Raw genomic sequence first — 24,992 nt, 5'->3', positions numbered from 1 at the left:
AGCTCTTTGTTCCTGTTCATGAACAGATCTACCTTTCTGGTGATATGCAGAATGCTGACATATTTGGTAAATAGCCTGAGTGGATGGATTTCCCATTGCAGGATTGTCTTTAGGCCATTTGTGGACACTGCTTCCTGTTTTTCACTTGCCATGAAATGTGCTCCTTAACTGGGTGAAGCCTGTGAGACAGGAGAAGAACTGGAACTGTGTTCCAGTTAGAAATTTTGGGACATGTAATGATTTGTGCTCACAGCTTCTTGCAAAGCTACTCACAGGTCCCTGTTGAACTCATGAATATAAGTGATCATACAGGGATAACAAATCAGTATTCCAGGAGCATGTAACTGCTAAAAATGCACCTAAGTGCATCCCCACCGATGAGCTGACATCTCTTCATACTGTATGTCTTACAAACACCTGTAAAAAACCCTTCCTTTGTCAACAACCTTACTGTTCCTGTGCAGCAGTCAACAAATGTACGGCTGCAACATCTTTGCAAAATCAGGAAATGTTCTTATTATTATAATTCAGCCTGTTTGAAACTTGAGGCACAGACTTTCTGTGAGGGGCTTTTCATCCCACCAGTCTGACAGACCCAGGACAAGAAGCTGCAGATGAAAGCCTAACACACCTTAGCCAGTGAAAGTTTTCCTCTTGGCTTCCGAGAGCCAACCTCTACTGCAGTACTTGTGGAGGGTCAGTCCAGTGCAGTGACTACACCACTTGCCTTATTTGTTTGAGGGCAGTAGGTTGGGCCCTGCTCATTTTGGATCTGAAGATATTCCCTGTGTGACTTTCTCCTCAGCCCTCTGCAACTCCAAGAACCATTTATCAGCGGTGCAGTTGTCAATGTTGGCAAATCTGGTGCTGAAATGAAGGTTGCAAAAATTCTTTGCCCACTTAAGCATCATATTTGAATACAATTTTTCTTTATGTTGAGATCAAATACTTGATTTTGGAAAAAAATGCTGATTCATTAAAGCCAAAATGGAGACCAAGAGATGCATCTAACCAGGTCCTGATTTATATCAAGAAGCAGAGGCACTTCAACTTTGATTGTGCATATCTCAGGGAGGTGCACCAACCTCTAGATTGTTGGGGGTGGTGCTGGTGGTGTAGCTGTTTTCATGAAAAACCTCAAAAGGGCTTGATTTTGTTCTGAGGCAGTACAAAAGCATCTCTGAAATCATTAAAAGGTTTGTGGGATAGGCAGATCAATGTTCCCATCCAGATCTGCTGACAGATTTTTCTATTAATGCTTTTCTATCTTTTCATGACCAATGAAAGAACTTAAATTACAAAACACCAAATTGTATTTCTTAGCTGCAATCATATCGGATTTATTTTAAAATAATAAGTGGGGGGAAAAAACCTAGTCCAAATTACCTACCAAGATCTTTGACAGGTGTCATATCAGAATTGCACCATTTCCATTTCACATAGCAAACCACTTTACAGTCATTAAGTTATTTTAACACAGATAAAACAGGCATCCTGTTATATTACTCAAATCTACCAGGTTAAATACTTAAAATCACAATAATTTTGGTATCATCCTAAACTGTATTAGTGCCACCAAACAAATAACTAATATTACTTGGACTAGTAACATTTCCAGAAGTAAGTTTGTTCAAACATAGGTTGCCTTTTCTTCGAAAGAAATAATTGAAAATACTGTTTACACTGTCGTGAAAATGTCAAATAGATTTGCAGTTTACAAGAGTAAAATAAGCACCTTCACAGGATACAGTCTTTTTGATAAAAGCCTAAAAGAATCCAGAGAGTTTTGCTTTGTTGAACTAATTGCCTCTTTCTGGTTTGGTTTTTTTTTTTTTTGCTCATGTGGAGCATTTGCTGTGGCATTTATGTGTGATTCCCTTGAAGCCTGGCAATATTTAGCAAGTTTACTTTTTTTTTTTTTTTCCCCAGATATCAGTACTAAAGCTTCAGGCAAGGGAAGGAGATCTTGGTAGATTTCCTTGGTCAATGTTCCAATTTGATATGGTATTTTGAAGTTTGGGGGTTTTTTTTAAAATAGTGGCAGCTGTAACTTAAATTTGTTTAAAGTCTTGTAGATGATATTCCAGAGATACTGTTCTGCTTTGGGTGAGGATTGAGGAAATAATGAGTCTGACTTCCTAAGAAAACCCTCTTTAAAACAAGATGGGAATTTTTTCTGTAATAAAAATCATAGTTGAAATAGAAGTCTCAGGCTTCTTTTTGTAATTAAAATTAAAAATCTCTTGTTATGTACTAGTAAAGGTAGAGGGAGGATAAGAGATTGAGACTGTTAAGAGTAGTTTTTGAAGGTCACTGCAAATAAGATGAAAATTTTGAAATGACACTTCTGATTTTCAGACACTGGAAGGTCTGAAACTGCAGTTGATCCTCTTGATGCATTTGTAAGCCTGAAAAAGGAGTCTGGCCGTTAGGTGTGGGGAGAAAAGTCTGTCACGTGGAAGAAGAAAAAACAAATCTTTTAGAAGAGGTAGAGGGGAAGAAAAAAAAATGCATGCAGTGAAGGGAGGGGAGAGCAAAAAGCTAGTGTGTGTCTCTGTGATGCTCCCCTTGTCGCCCAGGCACAAAACCCAGTATCTTACTCCTGTGTGCCAGAGAGCACAGGGTGTCACCAGGAATTGCGCAAGGCACTTGTGCCTCCACTGACCCTGTAGTGGCAGGTTCTCACCTGCTCACATGAGGACTTGCTCCCTTAGCCCGGGGGTGCAGTTGGGCACTGCTGGGGAGGTGGGCAAGGCGCCCATGCCTTGCTTTCTTGGGTTGCACTGCCCTTGGGTGAGGTGTGGTTTTGTTTCTCTGCCTACCGCAGGGTTCAGTAAGAAATGCAAATACCAGGATTTTTTTGCACCCAAAACAGTCATCCCCGTTTATTTAGAAAATACAGAGGTGTGAAAAGACAAACTATAGTGAATGTACTCTTGCTGCAGTTACATCAGAGGGATACTTCTGTCATTGACACATTTTTTCCCCTGTACAGACAGGAGTCAGGTTTTCCGGCATTGCTGAAGACCTTTCTTCAGCAATGAAGAACTGTTTGTCTCTGTTTCTCATGAATTTTGTTAGCTGGTATAGCTGTTTTCCATTCGAAGCCTTTTAGCAGGTCTGCAGGGGTGTAACCATTCACCCTAAAACTCACTGTGTCCCCTTCTTAAGTAGGAGACAGTCACTCTTTTTAGCTAGACCACTCCCTAATTAGAATAAAAGTACCTTTCCATAGATTTGTAAAATGCCTCCTTGTTATTCTAGGAGTAATCTCCTGCATCTGATTGCCTAGAAGACAATTCTTAGCTTCAGTGAAATGTAAAAGTCTCTTCTCTGGTGATCAAAGTGATGCAGGGACTATTGCTGCAGGTCTTGTTTATAAGAATCTGTCCCTCAGGTCGATTTGTTTGCCGGTTTATTCAAAGCCAGGAGAAGGGAACACAGAACCAAACTCTTAAAACTTAACTTGAAACACTGTTGCCCAGTGAAATGATACCGGGTTTGCTGTATAACAGATTGCATGCACGTTGCTACCAGCTTATTTTACTTCTTAACAAGTAGACCCAAAGATGTATATTTGCTGACTCTTTCTTTTGTTGGCAGAGTTGACCTGGCTTTATCTTACAGGACTGTAAATACCATTAAAAATCGTTTACTTATTGCAATTCAAGATTTTTTTCCATGTACTTCGTCTTATCACTTAGTGGCAAGATGCCTTCTGCCTGTAGTCAACACCTTTGTGGGTTTTGTGAAAGCTAGTTCAAAAGCTTCAAAGGCGAAGTGCAAAAGAGAAGAGAGATAAAAATCTTTAAAAATCAGGAAATATAGAAGGAAAGTTTCTAACAGTCATTTGACATAGTCACATTACACATCCTGGATGCTTTGTGATACTGATTTATTAGATTTGTGGCAAGCAGTATTATATTAAGCTAAACATTTAATGAGAGAGACAACAGAATATGAGATACTGCAACACAGCCGGGATACCTCTGTGCTGTTGGAAGTTTAATACTTTTTTTAACTGTGCAATTTAAAACATTGTTTTAAGAAAACATTTCTATCAATCATTGGCATTTAGAAGAACCTGAAAAGATTTAATAAAACCAATGTAGTTAGCTTTATAAAAGTCCAGTACCAGTTTTCTGACGAGCTGCTTAACTCCTTGCCCCACATTTTTTCAGATTGTAAGTCTAAGAGATACTAGAGCTATTAGAAATATGGAGCTTTCTCTATTTCCCCACCCCATTTGCTGTCACACTTGACACCAGTTGGGCAAATGATATCTTCCCCACAGCATATTGAATGCAAGGCCTGTGCGTTTCCCAAAGATTGCAGGATAGGAATGAGCCAACTTCATAGAGCTGTTTTATTTACCGAGTTCAAGTCTGTAAATAAAAACATTGATCCTTTTGAATTCCTTTTCTGTGAGCATCCCCGCATCCAGGTTTTCTCAGCATTCTCCATGATTCTCCATGAGAATATTTGGGAAATTCTGGGTAATTTTGCTTTTCAGGCACACCTGCATTTGACTCCACTGAGAAAAAGTGCTGATCTTGGACCAGCTGGGATCAGGGTGATGCACTGAATCATGACAAACCCACTCCAGTTTGTTGAAGGGGGAGCATTGCCAAGAGCAAATGCTGCTGCACTGTGTGCAAGCTCCCAATTTATTACCCCCTGTTTACACTGGTTCATTTTTACTTTTACATCCTACTGACCTTCAGTTTTTGCCTGTTTATTGCTTACACGCTCACCACACTCTGCAGGGGGTAGTTTTTACTGCTGTTTTTCACACAACATAGTGTTACGTAATTCTGCCTCAGTTTCTCACAATCATTCTTCTAACTTCAAGGTCACCTTACATTTTGCTAACCACCAATTCTTAATTCCCACAAAAAAAGTAGACATACTGCATGTGTCTTTACATAAACTGGTTGCAGCTAAACAAAGCAGACCTGGACTTTGAATGGCACACAATGTTATTCCATTATACAACCACCCAAGCAGTAAGAAATTGTGTCAGACCCTCAAAAAAGACTTAAAAAACATGAGTGGGTTTTTTTGTTGTTTTTGTTGGTTTTTTTTCCTTTAAGAGAAAGGTTAAATGCAGGATTTCTTCTGCTTGTCTTCTTGTTTCTCTGCCTTCAAGTTATTCTTCTAAAATCACAGGGGCTAGAAACTTGCTTTAATTATCATGATTAAAACTAAGATTTAATGCCGTAATAAGAAGCTGAGACATCAAGGAAAATGCACAAGACTCAAGTTATGAGAACTGGTAACACAAATTCATTAAAATGCTGGATTTCTAAATTCAGAAAACCTCCAAAAAACCATAATTGATCAGGTTGGTTTGAGGACACTGTGCCATGTTTGTGGGTAAGTGAGGAACCAAAGAGAAGAAACACTTCTGTTGCGTTGTTTTTCTTACTCTGCACAGAATAAAAATCTATATACATTTAAGTTCAAAGCTTGCCTTGAAGCGGCTTTGACTGAATCATGTGATTCTTTTCTGTAGTTTGTAGCACTTGTACTGGGATTCCAGTGTAAGCGTTGTGGATATTTCTCGGCAGGATGGTTTCAGATTTATACTGTGCAGTGACACAACAATCATTGTGAACAGTAATGCTGTGGTTAAGGTTTCCAATTCCATCTATCTGCATTTAAAGGGAAGCAGGGTTCCTCCCACATGAAGTGCTGGCTGCGTTACACTTGCACCTCTGCTGCTCGTTTCAGTTTTTCAGCTTCTCTCGCTTTATCCTTTTCCTGCCATCTTTGGAGAGAGAAGTTCCTTCCTCCGCAGTCCTGGCTCCCAGTCAGAGGGACAGAGAGCGCTTCCTCTTCCTAGCTGCATACTCCCCCACCACAAAATTGGATAAGGAGTGGCTCAGGCGAGTGTCCAGAGTATCAGAGTTGTTGCTGCTGCTGCTGCTGATTTTCACCCGTGGCCACAGGCACCGGAGCATGGCTCTGCGGATGTAGTTGTCAAAGCAATAGTAAATGAAAGGGTTGGCACAGCTGTTGGCAAAAGCAAAAGGGCTGCTCACCTTCATACCCAGATGGGCAACCATGTTGGGAAAACAGTCAGGCTGCTTCAGGAGCCCCAAAAGGACGGCCATAAGCTTGAAAAGATTGAAGGGAACCCAGGAGATAACAAAAGCCACCACTACAATGAAGACGATCTTGATGGATTTTCTCAGTTTCTTATCGTGTTTCCCAGCTCTCTGATAATGCAGACAGAGTCTCCTGGTGATGGAGCAGTAAAAGGTTAAGATACTCAACAGCGGGAAGAAGAAGGCCAGGATTAAAAGCATCAGTGACATGATCTGTTTGGCTTCTGTCATGGCTTTGTCTGTGCAGTAAGTCTTTCCATATTGCTTCTTCAGTTCTCTGGACAAAAGGGTTGGCATCCCTAAGCAGCAGGATAATAACCAGACACAGATGCAGAGTCCAGTGGAATAGGACCTTGTTCTGACCCGTCTAGCGATAGAGGGATACATGATAGCGAGGTACCGGTCAGCACTCATACAAGTGAGGAGGAGGATGCTGCAGTACATGTTGACTGAGATGATGTAGGAACTAGCCTTACAGAGGAAAGATCCTACCCTCCAGCTCCCATCCGACGCCTCCATGTCCACCCAGAGTGGCAGCGTGATGAGGAAGATGAAGTCAGATGCAGCGAGGTTGATGATAAAGACGTCGATCAGCCTCTGGACCCGTTGCTTGAATACCAAGGCCACTATCAGGATGGAGTTGCCAATGATGCCCACCAGGAACACTGCAGTGTACAGGACAGGGAGGAAGGTAGCCATATGTTGCAGATGCTGATACTGGCAGTTGTCATCGTAGTAGTACTCATAGTTGAAAGTGACTGTAGTCACAGGAGAAAGCTCAGTGAGTTCCATTTCTGGCCCAGCGGTCCTCATCCCCGCTCTGAGGAAGGCTCTGAGCTTCCCCTACCCTTCCCCTCCAGCTCTTCTTTAAAGACACTTATCGAGTGAGGAGGGAGGAGTGGGGGGAGGGAGGAGGAAAAAGTGGTTTGGGGAGGGTAATCTATATACTTTTAGCCAATCACATAAGCAACGAACAAGCGACGAGAGTCTCTGATTAGTCAAAGCCCTGTCTTCAGAATAAACACTTGCTTTTTTTTAAAATCAGGTTTAGTTTTACTGATTTTATCTTCATTTCACATTTGCCTGTATAAGAGAACCAAGTTTAGGTTTTGCTTTATTTGGCGGGGAGGGAAGGTAGTTTTCAAGATTCTGAACTTTTTTAGGACAGGATATTGCTAGTTTGCAGAGGTTTGAGATTGTACCAGCTCAGAAAAAGTCTGAGAATGGTGAATTCAGGTGCCACATTCTTTATCAAAACGTTTTGTATAAATTGCTTTTAGGGGCAAGTTCAACTTTTCTGAGGCTTGGAAGTTTTTACTTTCTTTGTCCATTTGTGATTGTTGTTTTCCATTGAGAGTAATTCTCTCATACAAAAATATTTAGGGAAAAACGTTTAAAACCCCCATCTCCATTCTGCCCTGCAGTCAGTTGTTCTGTATCAGTCCCAGGCTCTCCACTGCTCTGCCAGTGCCCACCTCCTGCCTTGCAGCCCCTCCACTTCCCCTACCCCTGGGCTACCCACACCCAGCTTTATGAAGGGATTAGAAACTCAGAGGACAGTTTTCCAGCATGTCAGATAGTCTTCAATTTGAACCTTGACTTGATGGTCCCATCCCTGCGCAGGCTCTCTTACCAGTCACAGTCCTGGTCTCCAGAGCTGTTGTTTGTTCCTTCTCCTTCTGACTGAGCAGCCCACATGGCTCTTGAGCCATTGTTATGTACAGTGCTTACTGCTCTTAAACAACTCTGATTTCCTTCATCTTTCATTCACAATATCAGTATTGCTCCAGCTGGGGCTTACCTTACAGACAGCCCTTTCAGCATTGCATAAATCGAATGAAAATTCTCACTTTTTAAACTACGGAATTCATTGCAGCTTTGTCGGTTCATACAAATTTGAAACTTCTACTACTGGTCTTCATCATCCTTCCTCTCTTCTGCAGATAAATCGATTTTCTTCTTCCCCTCCCTCCCACCTGCATGTTCACAGACCTGACGAGTCTTCGGGATCCTCAAAGCTTTAAGCAAATTCGGAGTGTGATCGAGCCTGGGGCAGATAGATCACATCTCCACAGGCAAAGAGCAACTCCAAATTGCATGGACAGCAAATTAGTCCCTCTGGGGACATGCTGATGTCTGATAAGGAGCTAGTTATAGGCAACTGCCTTCCTCTCAGCAGGGCACTAGTGGACTCTGACTGACTATTTTTCATGGAAATGTGTAAGGATTTAATTATCTTAGTGGGTGTAATTCAGCCATCACAAACTCTGAAAAAAGATAAAGGGGTATAAAACCACCCTGGTTTAGATTATGAAATTGACACAGATGTTAAGTGTGAACCTGTAAGAAAGCACAGGCTAAAAGTTATCTTCTCACCATCTGAAGATTACAAAAAATATACCTACTTTTCAGCTAAGAGTTGTGGTAAAATGCCCAAGTGTCTTACAGTTTACAGAAATGATTTTTGATTACTTCAGTGCAGAGGTGAGTTTTGTGTCATCTTTGCTTATTTCTGCTTCAAAGAATGTGTTTCATTTTTTTTCCTCCAAGAAGCACTCAGAAATAGAGGCATTCTGTTTCCATCAGCAGTAGAGTAGATCAGCTGAACACTACAGTCTGCGATACAGTAGTTCTGCCTGTCTTGCAAAGATGAACCTACATGTTATTTTACTCTGCACTTAGATCCTAACAGCTTACATGCAGTTGCAAGCATTAGAAATCAGACACTAACTTTTCTCCCTCCATGTCACATTACTGCATACTCCTTCTTGAAATTCACTCCCTCCTTCTCCCCATCTCAGAGCAGACAAAAAAGTTTTAAAAAGCTTAAAGGAACCATAAAGATAAGCATGTTTGTGCATTCTTCTGTGGGCTTCCTCACTTTGTTGTCTCCCTGTAGTTTAATAGCCTTACTTACTAGAATAAAAAAATTAGATAGAACCTTTTCCAGCAGGGATCAACTCTGTTCTCTTGAATTCGCTCTGTATTTCTTGAATGTTCTAAATAGACTTATGGATGTCACTGTGTGTTTTATTACAGATGTGATACTTCTTTATCTGGACAGAAGATTTGCAAAGATAGTATGAAGCATTGTAATGAATAATGAATCGATCTGTAATTATCCAAGAGAAGTAGCAGGAGCTGTATTTGCTGGTAGTCTGTAAGCCTTGTGATTTTTTTTTTAAAATATGGTATTGATTCATTTAGGGTGTCATGTAGGGTCTTACTCTTCCCAGAGCCCACTTCCCTGAGGTAGAGCCAAGCTCTCAAAAATTGTCAGCACATAACACTCATAACATTCCCCTCATAACACATCTGCATAAATATTCCAGAAAGCTCAGCACGTGATGTGCTAAGATCCAAGAGCTGAGGTGACATGTTTTGTCACCAGGAGGACAGCCTCCACCCTCTCCTCACCCCCCTCCTAGATTTCCACAGCACTTTCCTCCTCACAGACCTCGCCAGATACATCTAAACCCTTTTCCCGAAAAAAATTTCCCACTGAAGCAACAGCTCCTGGCTTGGCTGGGGTGTATGTTCTTCCATTCAGGGTACCCATCTTGTCCAGCCCTTGACACAGCTCTGGAAAAAATGCAGCTGCTGGGTGCTGAGTAGTTTTGAACCTGTGAGTGAACCTAAAGCTTTGGTAACCACATGCTCACGGCAGATACTGTAACCATGGCCGTGCACTTAGAGCCTACTTTTCTCTGATAGTCCTGCCTTTCTCAAATGCACTTGTGAAGTTTGTACCATTCCTTAAGTCTTCCTCATAGGAAATGCTGAGGTATTTCCAACAGTAGCAAGGGAAAAGGTTTCATGTCTTTGTTCACGGTTCCGTCATGCTTGTGATACACCTAGTACGGTAGCTGCCTCATTTTGTGGCAAAAATCAGTGAAAGAGATGCTCAGCAGAAATATCTGCACAGGAAATATGCAGGGTTGTTGATTTAGTTTGTTACACACACACACACCCCCTTGCAAATTTCTCCGATTGAAGCATTTCTGGTAGCAAGGGGTGGGTTTGTGGTTTTTTAAGATTTTTTTATATTCTCCCTTTTACTGATAGTTTAAATGTGGTTTTATTCCAACTTGTATGTGTGCTTTTATATAAGCTCAAGCATCTAGATAAAATAAGCTCAGTATCTGTAAATTATTAATGATGATAAATGCTGAGACGGAACAGAGGTTCATTTGGCTGTAAAAGAAAGTGTAGTAGTTTCTGAATGATTGTGCTTTAAAAACCTACTCTAAGGAATAGAGATTTGCAGATCTAATTTAAAAAAGATCAAAAAAACCCCACCAAATCGGCTGAAACTGCCCTATTGTGCTATAACCTAAGAGAAGGCAGGCTCGGAGGTAACCAGATGAATGCTGACCAACAGAATTTTCACCCCTGAACAAAGAGGAGAGGGTAGAACTGATTCAGGTAAAATTGTAGACACTGAGACAATGCATTGGGATAGGTTGAGATAGTTTCATACTGAGAGCAGTGGTCTACAAAGTGTGGTGCAGGAAGAACATTTGTTGTGCACTTAATGAAATAAATATTTTTAAAATAGTGGGGTTTTTTCCTCTTTATCTCATCCTTTTAATTTTTTTTTGGTGTATGTTTTATAATGTACATAATATATTAGTACAGTAGTACATGTATATAATTAAAAAAAATACATATAATAGGGGTGCATGCTCAAAAATGTTTTCACTGATGGGGTGCATGATAAAAAGGTTTGGAAACCACTGACATAGAGGTCAAGTGGGTATCATTAAAGCAAACCTGTGCTATTCATGATATTTGGAAGAAGCACATCTAGAAGGTCTTCCCTCTGAAAACTACTGATTAGGGTAAGTTTTCTTAGCCTGCCATGTTCTGTGCCACAGACGGAAAAATAAAGAAAGAAGAAATAAAACCAGGGAGACTGGTTTTATACAAGAGGTCTGAGGGGAATCTATGGGATTTTCTGCTCATTCTGGCTGTGTGAAATGCTCATAGATGGTGCCTAAAACACAAAAACTAAACCTGCCTGTTTTATTATTACGAAGTGTTTTATTATTTGTTGGGAGAGGCAATATCTTGTAGTCAATTAACTAGTGGTATTGGAAGAATATTGGATTTTTGAACACCTTTTTCAGGTCTACTCCTGAAGCGAATGTGATATATGGAGAAGGTTTATTTAATTTCTCATCCTGTATCAGCTTCATTTAATACAGATGGTATGCTGCCTGCTACAAATGCTCCCTTATTTCCTTAGACTGTGAGAGCTACAAAGACAGAAATTTTGTATGACAGAAATTTTTTGCAACATGCTAGGGTGTGGCGTTTTTTGTTTGTTTTGTTTGCAAATGTTGACATTAAACTCACAGCGCCTGAGAACTTCTGTTAGAGGTGCTAATGCACATGGTCCAGGTCTGCTACTGAAGAAACTTCACTTTTGCAAGGAGCAGAAGCAACGTTTAAGCCATTGGTGTTAGTCCCTTTGTGCTTGCAAACTGTCACAGTTTCTGCACAGTAAAATAAACTTTTACTTTGAAAACCTTCCAGAAAGATACTGTTCTGTAACTAAACTGATCAACCCAGTGGTTCTGCTGAGGCACACTGAGGAGGTGTGAAAGGGAGAGAAAACTAAATAAGATGGGTGTTAGCAATGAATGACTGTGTGTTTATAACGTTTTTATTGGGTCACTCATTATTCGGAGGAGTGATTTTCCAGAAAAAGAAATATCCAGGTGAAATCTGTAGAGAATATTTGAAATTAAATAAATAAAATAAAAACACATCTCTTCCCTCTGGGTGTTTTCAAGCAGCTGCACATATCATATTGATCAGGTCAGATCATGAAGAAGAAGAGGCCACTGTAGTGTAATTCAATAATGGAAGTAACAATGGCTGCAAAATTTTCCGCAATTGATTCTAATTTTTACGAGATTAGATCTTTAAGGAGAAAAACCTGTAGACATGCCAGTGTTAGATAATTCACTACAACTTAAATGGTTCCAATTCTGCTTATCCCATGATTTAGAATATAGAGAGGTTTTGTTGGTTTTGTTTTTTTTCTTTTAACATTTTCTAGTTTTGCCAGGTATACTAGAAAAACTATTCCTGATTTTTTTGTTCCTTATTGCCATTATATGTAATTTGTGGTCTTGCAACTCCTTAGCTCTCTCTTCAGTAAATCAAATTGACTGACCTTCTGCGATATATTTTACTGAGAGAGGTTTTTCTTATTACTCAGTGATTTTCATGTCCCTTTTCAGGTTTCTCTCCACTTTACCAACATGTCAAAACAAGACACAGTGTTTCAGCAGCCAGCAGCAACTCCAGATGTGATACAACTTCTTTCCTTCTTGTGATTTCTCTGTTTATACATCAGAGGTTGCAGGAAAGTTGTTTTTTTTGGCCACAGCACCATCTTGGCAGTCGCTAACCCACTGTGACCCATTTGTCTTTTTCATGTTATGCTTCCCAGGATGAAGTTTTATGTCAGGTAAGTGTAGCCTCCACTCTTTGCTCTTACATGAAAGAGCTCATCAATGACCTTATTGAAATGCATGTTTGTTTGCCCCTGGCTGCCAAATGATCAGGTCACCCTGTACCAATGCCCTCTCCATGTCATTATTTACCCTTCCTTTGGGCCTCATGTCATCTGTGAAGTTTATCAGCAATACTCTGCTTTCTTCCAGGCCATTGATAAGGATTTTAAATATTTTGGAGTCTAGCATAAATCCCAAAATACGTCTTGCAGGCAGTTACATTATGAGGTGTTGGTGAGATGGTTCCATGATGGTTCCATGATCATTCCATGCCTATATGAGATGCATATAGGCAGAGGTTACTTAATTAAATTATAATTTCTAATTATTTTTCGAAATGGAAAAACCCATTTTGTCGCACAAAGTCAGAGAAGTTTCTTATATCACTTTTACCTTTGCCATCCTAGCTTCTTACCTGGTTGCAAAAGTCTTCCTGGATGCTCTGGAAAAGGAATTGGACAGGATTGTTCCCCAGAAATCCTCAGAGACATGAAAACCTCAGACATGATTCTGTTTTTTCTGAGTATTTGCTAGTTGAGAGGTTGGTAAAATCAAAACTGGGTGTGGTGGTCTCTCAACTAGGGAGTTGTTAACCACTGTTAAGAGTCCTCCTGGTTTGTGTGGGTATGTGTTCCAGGGATGGGGAGAAATGTCCGATTTGGGGAGCGGAGCTGATTTTTGCAATTTTTACTAAATCTTTTTTTTTTTTCCTTACTTAGTATTTTCCCAAGCCATTCAGCCAGGGTATCGCATCCCCATTTTTACAAGCAAGCAAGCAAAAAAGAAAGAAATGTGAGCCTTATAGCTGCTGGGGGAGACCAAATAATTGAAATTTCAGAAACAAGAGTTTGCAAAGCGGGTTTTTTTGCGTTCCTGTAAAAACTCGTGGCTGTTGCAGCAGGCATGGGACCTTGGGACAACAACATCTTGCAGGTGTGTGATTTTGGTGTTAATCAGCGCTGTGCCTCACGCCTCACGAGGTGTGGAGGAGGCTGCACTGCTGTGGTTTGGGCCAAGCCGGAGTGCAAGTGGCCACATCAGTGGCTGAGGGGAGAGGGTGAGGTGTGCTGCCTGGTGCTGGGGATGCCTGTGGGTGTGAGGTGTGACTGGATATTGGGAAGCATTTCTTTGCAGAAGGGGTTGTTGGGCGTTGGAATGGGCTGCCCAGGGCAGGGGGGGGAATCCCCATCCCTGGAGGGGTTGAAGAGTTGGGTTGACCCAGCGCTGAGGGATCTGGCGGAGTTGGGAGCAGTCAGGGTGAGGCTCATAGTTGGGCTGGAGGAGCTTCAAGGCCTTTTCCAACCAAGATGATTCTGGGCGTCGAAAGGCGGCCTCCCGGAGGCGGCGGGAAACTACAACTCCCATCGGGCACGGCGCCGGCGGGAAAACTCCATCCCCCAGGGTGCCCCGCGCGGCGGAGGGGGCGGGGCCGGGCGCTGCCCTGGGCACGGCGGGACGGAAGCGGCGGGGCCGGGCCGGGGTGTGCTGGGGCTGCCAGGCGGCGGAGGCGCTGGTGACGGGCGGTGGGTGCGGCGGCGCCGCCGCGCCTGTCGTAACCCTTGAAGGGGGCGGTGGCCGAGTGTGGGAGGGCGTAGAGGGGTGAGGCGCTCTCCTCGGTTGTGCTGCCTTACAGCGGCCCCGGTGCCCCCGCGGGGCGCGCGGTCCCTCCCCCCCCATCCCCGCCGCCTCCCTCCCTCGCAGGGCTGGCGCCTGAGACACCGCGGCCGAGGTCGGCCTGGCCCCTGTTTCGGCCTGGCGGCGGGGGGTGAAGCGTGGCGGCGCCGCCTGGGCGCCCGGTGCCGGAGCGCGGCCCGGGGAGCTGACCGGCCGCGGGGCTCCGCGTTCGCACGGCCACTGGTGTCCGCCTGTGTGCCGGGTTGGAGCCAGAGGGCTCCAGCGTTCTGTTTTTTTACCCCCCTTTTAAAATACTTTTTTCTATTTTTTTCAATTTTTTTTTTTGGTGGGTTTAAATAATTTCAAAGTGAAATTATGATCTCAAACGGTTTGGTTTGCTTTCTGCTTCCAGATCGCTTTTTGTGAACCGGTGGCGTTGAAGAACTGAATGAATGGAACAGGGCAGATGGGAAGTTTGTGTTTCATGCTCTCGGCTGACCGCAAGACACCAACAACGCCGTGTCTCTGAAGTGACCTGGAATCACTGGAGCTGTGTGTCCTGAGGGGTCTGAGGACCTCTGAAGGTAAAAAAGCATTTGGTAACATTCTTTCCTAACCCTCCGTGACCCTGAGTATGATAAAGAGGATCCAGTTTGCTAGTGTCGCCAGCCCTCTCCCCACACTCACACATTCTTTCAGGCCTCCTGCCTGTTCTGTTTTCCCAAAGAGTAGTCAGATCTCAAGGATGTTTTTTTAGAAAATGCCAGCAAAAGCATCCTTCCTTTTTTGTGATGTCAGGTAAAAGGAGTTTCTTAAATGTGGTGGCCCACTGCTGGCTGAAAGCAGTGATCACTGTAACAAAATAAAAGTATCCATATTCTTTTCTGCCGTGGTACAGTGGTTTCTTAAAATGCTTATCCATTCTTTAGTCTTACAGTTGATTTTTTGCCAGAATATTTGCTTTTGTGCTGTTCTGTGTTTTTTCTTTTTCAACTTTACTGACTTGCCCTTTTTTCAACTTTACTGACTTGCCCCTGTTCTATGAAGTACATGCATCTAGTCATTCCTTTGAATGTTGCTGCTAGTTTGGCCTTTGCCTTCTCTTTTATGAGCTGGTGCTTTGAAATTTTTATGTCTTTCACTTCTTTCAAAAATGAGTACAACTACAATATCCTGTAAAGCACTTCTGGTTGAGTGCCTGTTTACTACTGCCTTGTGTTGCCTTACATTCGTTTTGTAGCTTAGTTTCAGCCATAACTTGTTTGAAATAGCTTCTACTGTTAGAATAAAATGTGTTGGCAGTGCCACATGAACAAACCTTTTGTAAAAACAGTGAAGGTTCTTGCTGACAGCCTGTAAAAGCAAAGTGTTTCTATTTGTGATCAACCTTTATGTCTTTATAATCAACGTTATCTTTGGTAGTAGTAATTTATTTTTTTTGGTCAGTAAGCTTATTCTAAGGCACCTCCTACATACTGTTCTGCATACAACCTTTTGCAAAGTGCGTCATAATCTTGAACATGCGGTGTCTTTATTTCATGGTCTTCTCTGGTAACTATTTCTTGCTGACTATACTTACTGCTCCCATTGAGCTCTGCCTGGGGCTGGAAGGATGGTTCTCTCTTTAACAGAGTGGAGGACACCTTGTTTAAGTTGGGGTGTGTCTACTGTAAATGAAGATGCATTGGGTATACACAGTGCATGGGCAGGGTAGTCAAGTCTACTATGCTGTGGCAGGAAGAACATCAAATTTTGCCTACAGTCTTGTGGAGTTCTTCATCTTTTCTGTAAGTAGTTGAAGTGTTAGGCACAAGCATTGAGGGGACCTTTATTATAAGGAATCGGGGGTGTGCTCTTGCCTTGGCACTGTCTTGTCCACACTGAAAACCCACGTGTGTTTTTTCTGGGACAAATGCCACGCAAAGCCTAAATTTTTGGGACTTGTAACCACCTCGGCTGCTTTCTGCCTATCCCTGCAGCTGTACTTTACAGGATTGAATGTCACTAGATAGCCAGCGAGTAATGAACACAGGGCAGTGCTTTAATTTACCATTTGATGTTTAACCCTTCACTTTGATTATGAGCTGCACTTGGTTGCCAGCTGGCATCAACTCTGCCAAGTTCATTGTATGCCAACGTGCAGAAGACTGGCCAGAAGTGTTTGGTTGTGTTTTAATGATGCTCTGATAGGAGTATTTCCAGCACCAGTGTTCTGCACCTGGGATGTTGTATCTGAAAGTAGGACTTTTGGGCCAGTTCTTTTCTTTCTGTATGTTAGGTACAAAGTTGATCAGACCTTGTTATTGTAAGCATTTGTATTAAAGGGCAGTGGTAGCAAACTGGGTGGCCCAATAACATCCTGCTTACGTTCTTTTTTGCCAGATGTTACTTTGAGAATGGAACTTGTAGGTTCTCACAGTTCCTCCTTGCAGAGAGAGCCCTTTCTAAAGAGAGGAGTCTGTTGCAGAGGGTTCCTCTTGCAGTGAATGTGACTGCAATATAGTGGAAAATCCAGACCAGCCTGCTCGCCAGCCTGTTCTGCTGCTTGCCCTGAGTGAGAGTGAGTTCCCAGAGGATCTGCTCAGCTCTGAGCTGCTACTTGTCCTGTTTGTGAAAGGGAGGGGATCCCTCAGTGAACTCAGTGGGGAGGAATACTGAGGTCACATCTATACGGCAACTTGTTCTCTCCCTATTCTGCTCATCCAGTGTCCTGTGTACCTCGAGATGCTGGATATCAAAGGAGAATGGAAGTACATAACCACATCGTTTAAATAGGTGTTGCTTATCAGTTCACCAAAAATCAGTTGTATTCTTGCTCGTTGCTAAGGATGCAGTTCAGGGATGGACATTACAGAAAGCGTGCTTTGTTTAATATAGAAATTAAGCACAGGGAATGATATGGGTACACATAATATCTCCTCCTCAACCCTGTTAGCCAGTTTCAACCAAGTAGAGGAACAGATGGGAGGGAAAAGAAATAAGAATGGCATTGTTAGCAGCAAATATCAGTGCCTTTGAAACTCCCTGCTTTAGTTTGCACCTTGTTTCATAGTTCAGAGTTTTTTGCCGGCAGGTCTGACTTGAACACTCATGTTTTTCCTTGTGAATGTTGTGTTTTAAGGCATTTTCTGTTTCCAGTTGTGGTTCCACTCAGTTGCAAAGAAACTAGACCAAAATATTTTGATCCAAGTATGTGGGAGAAGAGTGGCAGAGCAGGCAGTAGGCAAGAGCTGATTAGATAGTAGCTCATGTCACCAGACTAGCTCTAGCTGCTGAGTTAACTTCAGTCGATTTTTTTTTTTTTTTTTTCGGCAAGTGCATCAAGCCTGATTCATCATAATCCATAAATTTAATCAAGCACAGAAAACACCTGAGAACAACAGGCATCTGAGAGTCCTCTGACATATTGCACTATCTGCAAAACATTCCATGTATTAGCAATCAATTACTCATTAAAGTCACAGTATTGTCGCAAAGTGTAAGCATATGTGGTATCAGTATTTTCCCATGCCTCCTTTCACCCTGAATTTATGCCATTTGTGAGCACTACCTGCAAAGGAGGGCATAAATGACCCCTAATACAGGGAGCCAGAGCAAAGTCCTCATGCCAGTACATGAAGGCCTTTCAGTTTTGGAAGCTCTTACCATCTTCCCATGGAACAGGGCACCTCCCCTTGCATTGTTTTAGTGTTTCAGAATTACCACTGTCTGTATTGTGGCATTGCAGCATTTATCATCATTTCTGAATTTGTCTTTCAGTGCTTCTTTTGTGTTCTGTCTCCAGTGCCCAGATAGGTTTCTCTGCCTCCCTAAAGGCATTCCAGCACCTTGGCATGGCTGCCCTTTGTGAACAGCCTGGAAGAGCTTTTTTGACATGCTTGTGGTTCTTACCTTTGCTGTAAACACAAGCTGTGAAAACCTTATGGGATGAGAGGCTAAAAATAACTTCCACTCTTGGTAATCTCTTAAGGAAAGATAAGTCTTCTGCCTGGGCGCTGTGGATGGATTCTCTGCAGTTCCCTACAATCAGGATCACAAATGGCAGCGAGCTGTGCCATCTGCTTCAGGGATAGAGTTGCTGTTGCTCTGTCAGTTGTTGTCTTGGAGAGAGCAGCTAGTGCAGCGTGGTTGAGAGAAGGGTGATATCTATGCCTGGAACTCGTGGGTCCATGGATGCTGACCAGTACTGTAGGCTTGTTCAGCATTCCTTTGATTCCAGCATGTTGGAAAAGGAAGATACGTGTATCCTGAGGTTGTGTAGGAGGAATGTCACAAGTTTGACACTGCTAGGATCACTTTGTGTTTACTGCCAGAGGAGTTACTTGTCCCTCTCTTTCCTCACAGCAGCGAGGGCGCAATGATGGATAACCGTTTTGCTACGGCGCTAGTGATTGCTTGTGTGCTCAGCCTCATCTCCACCATCTATATGGCAGCTTCCATTGGCACTGACTTTTGGTACGAATACCACACCCTGTCCCCAGCTGAGAATGTTAGTGAAGCTGGTAGGAGCATCTGGGAGGAATTTGTCAGTGAAGAGGCGGATGAGAAGACCTACACGGACGCGCTCTTCCGCTGCAATGGCACGGTTGGATTGTGGCGGAGGTGTATCACCGTACCCAAAAACTCTCACTGGTACAGCCCACCAGGTATCTCTAGAGCAATTAACACTTCCCTGGCTTCACATTCATGCCACTTTGTTCCTCCAGAAGGCTTATTTCTAGCTTATGTGATGTTTTTTCACAGACAGTCTAAATTTTTAAAGAAGCGGAAGGCAAAATGCTCTGTGGCTGTAAGTGCTACAGAATCTGAATTTGACACATCATACTTCATCTAAATTTAGTCTGGTATAACTTGATTTTCTTTTGCATCTGCTGTCCAACTGGGGATACAGTTATAGTTGCTCTGCCAGTTGCTGTCTTTTTAGGAGAGATCCTGTGATCCAGCAATAGAATAAAAATACTATTTTATCAAGGAGACACTCCCTCCTTTTTACCCAGTCATTTGTTTTGCTCACATGTCACTGTTGCATCCACACATTTCAGACTCCTTGTACTGTAGTGCTGGATACAGAATTAAATATTTATGTTCCTTTTCACAATGGTTGGGGGCTAAAAAAGTGTGGTGAGCAGTTATTTTAGTTGCTTCAAAGTAGATTTTGGACACATTGTGTGTGTGAAGCCATTTGTTTTGAACCCTCTTAAAAAAAATGTACTTTCACCCTCTTTTTCTGGAGAAAAAACATTACATGAAATACTTTTTTTTTTTTTCTTTAATGAAAATACTTATTTGGAAAGATGCTTAAACCAGCTCTGCTCAATAGTATTCTCAAAACAAAATATAACTGTGGCATAAAAGGGGAGAAATTTAGTGTAAAGAGGCAAATATTTTCTGTTATTTAAATAGTCCTTTCTATCCCATTTTTGAATGAGGTGTTTAGTATGATACCACATTCTGCACATGGAGATAAACACAGCTCAGTTAAGCGACTCTGAGTACAAAAATATGTAACAACATAGTTGAGCATCATATGACACATTTCTTTCCCAGTCTGTCAAGCGTGGCCCAGTCAGTCCTCCATGGGTAACCCAGGTAGGGTTGAAGATTCTGCATGTTTGAATGCTGCCCCTCATTGTAGTAGCTACATGATGCTAACTGCACTATTATAAGGCATCCTACAGACCTGTTCTGAGAGATAATTTTTTATCTAGAATGTTTTTTTGCTCTGAGGAGCTTCCCAGCTTAAATGGCTCGGAAAGGTGAAATTGGAGGGGAGGGATGGGAGGGAGACACCTAACAGTAATTTTTTTTTTTTTTTTTTTTTTTTTTCCCCTAGAAACTGATATGACTACAAACTGCATCAGTTTTTCCCTCTCTGATCAGTTTATGGAGAAGTATATAGAGCCTGGAAATCACAATAGTGGCACGGATTTGAATCGAACTTGTAAGTGTCTTTTCTTTTCTCCTTCTTTATTCACAGTAGCGCAGTATAAAAGGGAGACTTAAGTGCTTTAGCAAAGGTTTTGCCCATGAATGCAGTACAGGAATTTGGGAGTTAATAAATGAAGTTCTTCTTACTTTAGTGAGGCCTTTGGTCCTTTTTAGCTGTGAATATGGAGTGTCTGATAAAGTAGAAGCAGTGTGTGTAGAAGGGAATATACGATGGTGGGAGAGGATCAGTTTCTAGCACTCTTGCAACGAACTTGTGTGTTTTTCACGTGCAGATCTCTGGCGATTACAGTTCCTCCTGCCCTTTGTCAGCCTTGGCCTCATGTGCTTTGGGGCTCTGATTGGGCTCTGTGCTTGTGCCTGCCGCAGCCTTTACCCTGCCATTGCCACCGGAGTCCTCCATTTCCTAGCAGGTAGGTCTCCTGCCATCCACCCCTTACCCTTCCTCCTCCAGAAGCTGACAGTGACAGCCAGAGCACATCTCACTGGGCTTTGCTCTTCCTTCCTTCCCCAGGGCTTTGTACGCTGGGCCTGGTTGGCTGCTATGTAGCTGGGATTGAGCTGCTCCATAAGAAGCTGCCCCTGCCTGATGATGTGAGGGGAGAATTTGGCTGGTCCTTCTGCCTGGCCTGTGTTTCAGCACCTTTGCAGTTTATGGCAGCTGCTCTCTTCATCTGGGCAGCTCGCACCAACAGAAAGGAATTCACTCTCCTGAAAGCCTACCGTGTAGCATAAGTGCTGCTGCTGAAGTATTGTATTTCCCTGTTAGAGCCTCTTCTATCCCTAACCCTTACTACTTTTTTCTTTTAGTCAGAATTTTACCCTGTACTGCGTGCTTCTTGCCAGCTGAGACAATTTAGCCTGTAGGCGCTGAAGACAAAGACCTCTGGGCTAAATGACCCAACTGTGCCAGAAGTCTGTAGAACTTGAACAGGTTTTTTAATTGGTTTGGGTTTTTTAAGAATTATTATTAATTATTTTTTAAGCTACATTTGGTTGTTGACTGTCCCCTTGGTTAGATGTACATGCCCCCTCTTAATTTTATTACCCTGTCAGCCTGGAGGAAATAGGATTGGTGTTGTGGTGTGGAAAAGAGACAGAAAAAGGAAAGATGCAGGTAGGCAAGAAGGAGAACTTTAGTGCACAAATTAATCAGGAGCTCTCTTCTGTGTGACCCAAGCAGGTAATACCTACAGAGAGCCCCCAAGAGACATGAGGGAACTCAGAAACGTCTGTTACGGAAATAGAGTAGCTAAATCAGTCCTGTAGCTTCGCTTGGCTCTCTTCTCGCTCGTTTGCTACTTTTTGTGGCATCTGCCAAAATTGATGCAGGCAGAGCAGCTGGCTGTGGGCGGGCCTGCACAGCACACCATCCCAAAGTGGGCTCTGTGCTTGCATTTGCTGAGGAGTGGGATAAGTTGGCCCCTGTGGAGCTCTGTGCTGCTCTAGCTACGCTGCTTCCAGGACCCAGGCTAGTTTGGTATCTGCACTACATGTGGTTGTGCACTCTAATCTTAACTTGTGGTGCTTTTGCTTGCTGTGAAATAAGACTTTTTCTCTCTCTGGTGTTGAAAATGACCCTTTTTTAATTTGGTTTAGTGTATATGTGTATATGTACATATATAAACTTAGGGGCTTTTTTAAAGCTCACCTGTTTATCCTATATAGCACACAACAGGGTTTTCTTCAAAGGTGCTGCTCTTTTCCCATCTTGCCCAAAACCTATGGTTTCAATGAAATAATAAAAAAAAGCTCATAAATTCTCAGTGTTGCGTGAATCTGATGGGAGGGTGAGGGAATGGTCTAAAGCGAATTTTACTTGGGGAAAGAAAAGCCAGTGTCTAGATTGTTCTCTGTTTTCAGGGATGTCACAAGAAACAAGGACGTTTGGTTAGATTTTTTTTTTTTAAATTCTTGGGCTCCTACTAACTTTAAATTTTCTGCTCCTCGTCATTGGGGGGCGCAACACCCCATAATTTCTGTAGTTCACAGCTTCTGCATATATTTCTTCTAAACTTGGCAACTCTAGCCAGACTGGGTGGCGTGTCTTATCTAGAAAACAGTCTTTCAAGACTAAATTGTTTAATTCTGAAGCCTTAACTCCCCTCGTTTCCTTACTCCATGCTTAATAGAAGTATGTCTTAGAAGAAGTAAGTCCTGACAAAATGAGTAAGTCTCTGATGGTAGGGATTCTGTGAGATACTATTGAAGAGAATGACACAGAAACAGGAATTTTTGTCACAGCTGTTTGGTTTTTTTTTTAAATTTTGTTTTGTGCTTGCTTGCTTTTTTTTCAGTAGGTGCTTCTTCTACCCAGGCGGTCTCTGCTGGGTCAGCAAACAGCCTTAGTCACTAGTTCCCTGAAGACTGGGGATATCTGCTAGGATCAGTGTTCTTTTAATCATGTGTGATAGGGAGCAACCTACTTCTCCTTTTGTTGTCATCATGGGAATCTTTACAAAATGAAACAAGGATGATGAAAACCAGGATCACTGAAGAAGCAGCAGTGGGCTGTTCAAGATAAACCTCTTTCTCCTGCTGTTGAGTTTTCCTCTTAAAACAACTTCTTTCCTTCTCTACAAAATCTGGGCCAATTCTAACCCTGTGTGAGGGCATGTGGTACTTCTGAGCAGTATCTGAGAGTAAATGAAAATCTGTGCTGCTGATATGTACTGTTATGGTGCTTTTTCAGAGTCATCACTTATCTCTGACTTAGGTAGATAAAGGCCTAACTGCTCAGCTTGTCTTGTTCTTCATTTGTCAGAAATACTAGGGCATGCAAGCCTCAGCTCCAGTCAAAAGGATTGGAAGGGGCTATTCTGAATTTTGAGAGGAAACACTGCAGTTTATTTTATCTAGTACAGTTTGGGGTAGGGTGTTTTTTTTCCTTCATTCAGGAGCTGACAGAATAATCATATTGTGTGATTTTAATCTGAGCAATAGGAATCCTGTGCACTTGCTTTCTCCTCTTGTATCAGACACCTATTTTTCTGAAGTGTAAATCTCAGCTTTCAAATGATAATATTCTTGCTTCCAAAAGAAGGATTTTTATGGAGAAAAAAGGGAATGTTAGAGGTGCTGTCAGTCCTTTCTTGATCACTTTAAGTATCAGCAAAACCAAGATTGTCTGCTTTTATCAGCAGCAGATAAATGCTGCTGATTTTCTCTGCCCTGAAGAAAACAGGCTTTAATTTATCCTTGTTTTTGACCATTTAATTAAAATGAGGGTCACTTTCAGGGTTTTTTTTCTCTTCTTCACTCTTGTGTTAAGATTTCTTCATCAGTATGGATTTCAGAGAGAGGCAGATTTCATATAGGAAAATAACTATCCCTCTGCGTTGTCTGGGGTGATGGATCTGCGTGTTAACTATCTTGCTTTGTAACTGTGCTTTGCTCAAGGTGTCAAGGGAGCAAGAAGTGTTCTTGCACTGCTTGCTTGGGTCCATAAATGGTGTTGCAGGAAGGAAAAGCAGAGTAGACACTGAGGATGGAGTAATTCTATTAGAGAGATGGTTAAGCACACCAACAGATAATGAGGAGTAACCTGGAGTGTGTGGTACAGGCCCTTCACTGGCAAATCCTCATGCCACAGTCAGAGGCTAGCTGCATTCCAGAGAGGCCCAAGGCATGTGTGTATGTTTGATCACGTACATATATGCAAATGTGGATACCCTTGCTCAAAAAACTGAAGAGTGCTCCAACTCTGGAAGAAAGTGGCAAGCTGCATTTGTCCTTCAAACATGCCCCTATATGACTGTTTCTTCTCCACAGGCTCAGGTGTGTTTTTCTGCCAACACTCTAGGAAAGCAGGACTAACAGAAAGCTGCACGAGATCAATGAAGTGTTTAGGTAGCAGCCTCTTATTTTTTCCTCAGAGTGGCATTTTCCCTGTCTTCTCCCCCTGCTTCAGACAGCTCTGAGAAGGGTCTGGTCAATGAAGCTGTGAAGAGGGGGGGGGTGTTATTATTGTGGCTGTAAAGACCTCTCCTGCTGGTGTTAGAGTGCTGAAAACAGGAGAATAGTCAAGCCCATGTCCTTACTTCAATAAAAAAGCAGTACAGAGTAGACACAAAAAAATAGCTTTGTGTAAAGGGGACAGTTTGCCACTTACGAAAGGAATAATATGTTGTGGGTGCAAGTGATAGCAGAGCCTTGAATGACCCAAGAGACCCTCCTAATCTGTTGTCATACCAGAAACCATGTGGTGGTCTAGTTTTCCTTCTGGATTGTGTGCTGGCCCCATGGTCCTTTCCTCATGGAAGGTCTGCTGCAGTCTTTTTGTTGTGGTGATAGGGAATGCCTCCTCTCCCCTCATCTAAAAGGCTCTGAAGTGTGTTTTGAGAAAGGGATTCAGGCTTGTGGAATATTTTTTTTTTTCCCCTGTTCTTTGTCACTTTGGCACCAAGTTCTGTCCCAGCCCCTAGTCTCTTGCAGCGCTGTCTTAGTTTTGTGATTCAAGTCAATGACTTCTGAAAAGCTCTTTCCTGCTCACCAGCACTGTGTGTACTCAGACAGCACCTGCTATTCAAAGAGAAATTCTGAAATGTCAGCAGCTTATCATTATATCTTGGGCTGATTGTCTACCTCTATCTGTGTGTATTTCCTGCTTGAGTAGATTGTGTATCTCAACAGAGAGGGGATAACATCTTGAAGCTGCCTTTTTTTTTTTTTTTAACCTCCCCATTTCCTCAGGAATAGCTAGAGATTTGTGCTCTTAAGACTTTCTTTATAACCTGGTTTCTAATAGGAAAGGGTCAAAAAGTTTGTGTGTTTACTACTAACTCTATTGCTGTAG

General features: G+C 42.4%; 2 protein-coding genes across 4 annotated transcripts; one reads left to right on the top strand and one right to left on the bottom strand.

Annotated features, from left to right (window-relative positions):
- Positions 1–5,813: 5,813 nt before the first annotated feature.
- Positions 5,814–6,923, bottom strand: GPR15 (G protein-coupled receptor 15). The gene has a single exon (XM_074928073.1). It carries the CDS (start codon positions 6,921–6,923, stop codon positions 5,814–5,816), a length of 1,110 nt encoding a protein of 369 aa, XP_074784174.1.
- Positions 6,924–14,075: 7,152 nt separating this feature from the next.
- On the top strand, positions 14,076–21,954 carry CLDND1 (claudin domain containing 1). Of its 3 annotated transcripts, none has more exons than XM_074897551.1 (6): positions 14,076–14,160; positions 14,664–14,835; positions 18,596–18,897; positions 20,085–20,192; positions 20,473–20,610; positions 20,712–21,954. In XM_074897551.1, the coding sequence occupies exons 3-6, from the start codon at positions 18,609–18,611 to the stop codon at positions 20,930–20,932; spliced, it is 756 nt and encodes a 251-aa protein (XP_074753652.1). In that variant the 5' UTR covers positions 14,076–14,160; positions 14,664–14,835; positions 18,596–18,608; the 3' UTR covers positions 20,933–21,954. The 3 variants fall into 3 exon arrangements, with proteins under 3 accessions (XP_074753652.1, XP_074753659.1, XP_074753643.1); XM_074897558.1 differs by having other exon boundaries at positions 14,097–14,236; positions 18,599–18,897; XM_074897542.1 differs by having other exon boundaries at positions 14,099–14,236.
- Positions 21,955–24,992: the final 3,038 nt, after the last annotated feature.

The sequence above is a fragment of the Athene noctua genome, chromosome 1 (assembly GCF_965140245.1).
Source record: "Athene noctua chromosome 1, bAthNoc1.hap1.1, whole genome shotgun sequence".
NCBI classification, from domain to species: domain Eukaryota; kingdom Metazoa; phylum Chordata; class Aves; order Strigiformes; family Strigidae; genus Athene; species Athene noctua.
Note: the sequence above shows the minus strand (reverse complement) of the source record. Positions and strands in the feature narration are given on the sequence as shown.